General features: G+C 33.1%; 1 protein-coding gene across 1 annotated transcript in view; it reads left to right on the top strand.

Annotated features, from left to right (window-relative positions):
* The window catches only part of LOC112004720 (uncharacterized), a 4,914-nt gene extending 652 nt beyond the window's left edge, over positions 1-4,262 (top strand). The window contains exons 2-6 of the mRNA XM_065774881.1: positions 429-599; positions 691-780; positions 970-1,089; positions 1,186-1,258; positions 3,759-4,262. Of these exons, the coding sequence (XP_065630953.1) occupies positions 429-599; positions 691-780; positions 970-1,089; positions 1,186-1,233 (429 nt within the window). The 3' untranslated portion in view covers positions 1,234-1,258; positions 3,759-4,262. The remainder of the gene's footprint in view (positions 1-428; positions 600-690; positions 781-969; positions 1,090-1,185; positions 1,259-3,758) is intronic.
* Positions 4,263-4,901: the final 639 nt, after the last annotated feature.

Raw genomic sequence — 4,901 nt, 5'->3', positions numbered from 1 at the left:
CTTGAGGCTTTTTTTATTTGTTCTCTCTGTTACAGGCGAATACTTCATTCAATTTGTGTGAAGCAATGTGAATTGGGTCATGATTATTCACTATTTAGTGCTTAACTTCATTTGCAATCTATCTTTTTTGTTTACGGTCTGTTGAGGATCCATAGTTGATCCCAAATTTTGGTGTTGGGTTCTTAGTGTTTTTAGGTTCAATTTGGAATTTTGCTGTCTTTTGTTGAATTAAATTATCTTTTGACTAAACATGCGTAGAATGATACAAGGTTGCTTTGTAAAAGCAGCCATTTTGAAAGTGTTCATCTACATTACTTGTTATATTATCACTATCTACATAAAAGGTGATTCAAGTTTTCTAAGTAGTATAGGCTTTCTTAGCGAATTCCACCTGGTGTGGGTTATAATTCTAATGTTCTATATTGCAGCTTTTGGTATGTCTTCGCATGTTGATCCGTAGGTTTGTTTACGAGAATGTCAGCAAGGATGACATTCATAAACTGTTTCCCACTGAAGTATTGCCTGAACTACAAAGACTATTGACGCTTCTGCTACAAAAGTTTCAACGAGAATGGCAGGATGATTTACTCAAGGATCAGGTTAGAAATTTGATTATGGTATATGCAACCTCACCGATCTACTAGATAGCACACAAGAATCTGACTTTATTTCTGAATGAACAATGTCTAGGTTACTTTGCCCCGGTTGAAGGCAATGACATGGGATATGGCAAATCAGGATGCTGAATCAATAGACCCTGTGGCTGTTATCAATTTGAAGGTATCTGAAGAGTATCAGTTGCATTTGAATTTTTAGTGGTGAATGAACTTGAATGAGTGTCCTTTTGTTTCTAATTTGAGAATGAGAGTGAGAAATAAACATTAGATGGACGCTTACTGGAATTGTAAGACAAAAATTGCTCAATTGTCTATGTGATTATGCACCTATTGACTGTTACTATTTTTGCAGCTTCAAAATGATGCACAGTCTCACTCAGGAGAATCGGATGTGAAGTTCCAATTAGCTCAAGATACTCTAGAGATGATGCTGAGTTCCATGTACTCTATAAGAGACCAGTTGTCTAACATAGTTAGTGTCATCCTTGATTTTTTTTTTCTTCATTCCAAAATATTTTTCAAAATGCAAATGTGGTTGTCTAAATATGTTCTATCATCTTCCTTTCAGGATGAGACCTCAACCAGGCATTTATCCCAAGAAACCAATGTGGTGTAGAATATGATATGCATGAGATACTGTGGTATGATTTGGCCTCAAAATCTGCTTTTATTTTATTAGATTTCACTATATATGCTGTGTGATGAATGAAAGTGGCCAAATTACTTTACTTGAGAAAGATGTAAAGTTATGAACTTTGTTTTTTTTTGTGTGTGTGTGTGTGAACTTTGTTTGTTTTTGTGTGTGTGTGCACACGCGCTCGTGCGTGTGTTCTTGGGGAGTTTCAACCATGACCCAAGAATTTACTTCATAGTAAGGGATATCAAATTATCAATTCACCAAAAGCACCCCTTCTATAGATTGAATTGGAAGTTTAATCTGGTGACTGACTGGTTCAACATAGTCAACCTTTGATATAATAGATAATGACAAATTTATGCTGACACCGTAGTAAACCTTTCCAAAAAGCTCATGACAAAACCTTGTTACCACACACACACATATATTTTGATGGTTGGGGGAGAGAGGATTTGAACCTTTGATGTCTCTATTGGAAACACCAAAAAGTGTCAGTTGAGTTACAAGCTCTTGGCACATGTACATTATATTGAAAACTTAGAACTCACTCATAGAAGCTATAATCTTTCGACATCTAAATGGCAGAAAGAAGAGAAAAAGAATTAACTGTTGATAACATGCACTAATTGTTTGGGCATTTTGCATGTACTCCTAGAGTAAAAGAAAAGTAAAAAGAAAACCATAAAGAAATCACATGCCAGCGTGTTTTTAATTTTAATGATGGTGTTGGTAGTGGTGGTATTCATGGTTGTGAAGTGACAAAAAAGTAAAGGGCTTTGATTGTCTTATACTCCTTTTATACACTCTTCATACACTTTTTGTTTCATCATGTGTAAAATGTGGACACCTAGTGTGAAAGTGTGGATATCATATGCACAAAATGTACATTAGGAATTGTAATGTAAAATGTTTGTTCCTAAAGAAATAGTTAAAAAAAAAAAAAAAAAAGAATTCCTGAGGCAATAGTTAAAATGCTTAGAATAGTGCATTTTCTTCTTTAAGCATTACTGCGTTTGGAAAAGTTCTGAAAAAAAAAAAACATAATCTCACTACTATAGGCAAAGGTATACATGTTATATTATAAACCACATGAGAGAAACCATGGTTATTTCACTTAACCAAACTACATGTCAGATTTATTAACTACTAAATAATTAATGGAATTGTTCTAGCTGGTCCTCTTTCTTGTCTTAAAAATAGATTTTTTAAACATATTGACTGCATCAGTAGTTCATGGGACTATAGTAAAATAGTCGTTTGTTTTTTTAAAATGTTTTTGTTATTATCATAGTAGATGTAATCTTAGCTTGGTCTATTTTACTGTTAAGATTTTAATGTTTAATCTTAATTATGAAATTGATTCATTTTAAGTTGAGAGTATACTTTTTCATCACCATTTTTCAGTCAAGTAATTGTGGTCCATAAATTTTCAGTTTTTTATTTTTATTATTTTTATTTTATTTTAATTTTTTTGACATATATGATAGAATTTCAACATATGGATATCAATTGGTTTTTTGTATAGGTCGGGATTTGAACCCTAAATGTCATATTTAATGACAAAAGATTTTACTAATTAAGTTAACTGAAATTTACAACTTTCAATGAAAGGCTAATTTGAGTATTTTTCTATTTGATAATTATATAATACCTACTAAAAAAGCTTTTAAAAAAATGGTTTTGTTACATGTGAGTACTCCATACAATTGTTGTAGTGTGAAGCAGTCTAAATTGGGGTTATTTAGTGCTTAACATCAATTGCAATCTACTTTTTTTTTTCATAGTCTCTTGAGGATTCATGGTCAATCCCAAAATTTTGGGGCATAAACTTGGTCGTCGTGGGGTGTTGGAAATATAGCATTGAAAAACAAGTTTGATTCAGCAAATAAGATCCCAAATAATTAGCAAGAACAAAATTAAAGGGAAGGTTAGAAAGATCTCACAATATTGTAGAATCACTTTGTGAAAGCATTGTCCTTAAAGCCTACCCGGAGAAAAACTCAGTGTAATTGGCTCTCTTGGCTGAAACTATGCCTTAAACACGAATATATATAGTTTATATAGCTGAAACTGAGGTGTGGTTTGCACTAGTAAAATATGTGGGAGAGGAAGAGCAAACCATAACAGAGAGGGTAGAGCAAAGCAGAGCAGAAGGGAAGTGCAAACCAGCCAGAGCCTAGTTTTCCATTAAACCAAAGAGGCAGAGGAGGAAATATAAAAACCTCAGCCTGAAACAAAACTAATCTGGACCTATGCGACTGGGAGGGGCAGTGTGCGTGTGTGATATGGATAAAGCCCACCATCTTAGGATATCAATGGTGGCTTACAACAACATATAAAAACATAAGTTAGTTCTCTCCTAACCAATGTGGGATTCACAACAATGTATAAAGTGTTTGGAACACATTCCCACACCAGCATTGGGTTCTCAGAGTTTTTAGGTTGAATTTACTGGAATTTTTTTGTTTGTTGTTGAACTGAATTATCTAACAAAACATGCGCAGAATGGTGGTTCATGACTCCTTTGGGCATCTTGAAAAGCTTGAAGTATGGGAACTTAGCAATTGCACTAAATTTCATATTCTTCCAAGTTGTCTCATGATGAAATCTCTTGCATCTTTAACACTTACAATCTGCTCAAGCCTCAAGAAGTTCCCTGATTTTTCTCAAGAAATGGAATGTTTACAGTAGTTAGCACTACACTCCACTGGTATTTGTGAGTTGCATTCGTCATCTGTGAATCTCATTGGACTTAAGAACATACTCAAAAACAATTGGGTACGTCTTACAAGTATTATTTTTAAATTACAACATGTTGAAAGGCTCTCTCTGTTGTCATATTTCCAAGGGCCTGGAGATTTCTAGACAACTAACATGCAATTCTTATGTGTATATAGCAGAATTGGAGTTTGGAATTTCTGGGTTTTGTAGTGTGTTAGATGCTTATGTTGAAATTGCATCTTGAATCAAATATATTAGTATTATTGTGGGGATTTCTTTTATCAAAATCTTTGGAAATTTATAAAATTTAAAAAGAAAAAAAAAATGTATGGAAGAGCTGATCTTCATCGATTTAAGAAAGCTGAAACTTGGGAACCATTCTCAGTGAGCGTCCCCTTAGCCGAAACTAGAATCTACATCACGCTTCCATGCCAAGAAGCAAAGAGAAAAATACTGTTCATGGCTTTCGAATTATCAATGCACCATCCTTCAATAATAGTCAAAAGAAAATCTAGTTCATAAGTTGATGCTGAAATACGAAACAAAGACAGCAAGAGAAATACTTCTGCAAACTTCATTCTCTATTTTTACAACCAACAATCATTTAAAGATGGATACAGAAACTACCATTTTCTTCTTTTACCTTATATTTATGAATACAAAGATAATTAAATAAAACTACAATAGTAATCACATGATTTTACATAAATTTAAATGATAATATTTACTAGAAATCTGTTCATCATACATATAGTCATTTACTAATCATAGAAATTATCAAATTTGCAATTTGGATTCATTATATGCCACACCCATCTACGATCTCTAGTCTAAACAAATTATAAAACACTCTCAACATAGTGAATGTTTAACAACAATGTGACTATTTGAAAACCCATTTCATAGCAACCTCAACAAATAAAACC

Source organism: Quercus suber, unplaced genomic scaffold (genome assembly GCF_002906115.3).
Source record: "Quercus suber isolate HL8 unplaced genomic scaffold, Cork oak 2.0 scaffold_101, whole genome shotgun sequence".
In the NCBI taxonomy this organism is placed as follows: Eukaryota; Viridiplantae; Streptophyta; class Magnoliopsida; order Fagales; family Fagaceae; genus Quercus; species Quercus suber.
The sequence above is the reverse complement of the archived record's forward strand: the minus strand, read 5'-3'. Positions and strand labels throughout refer to the sequence as shown.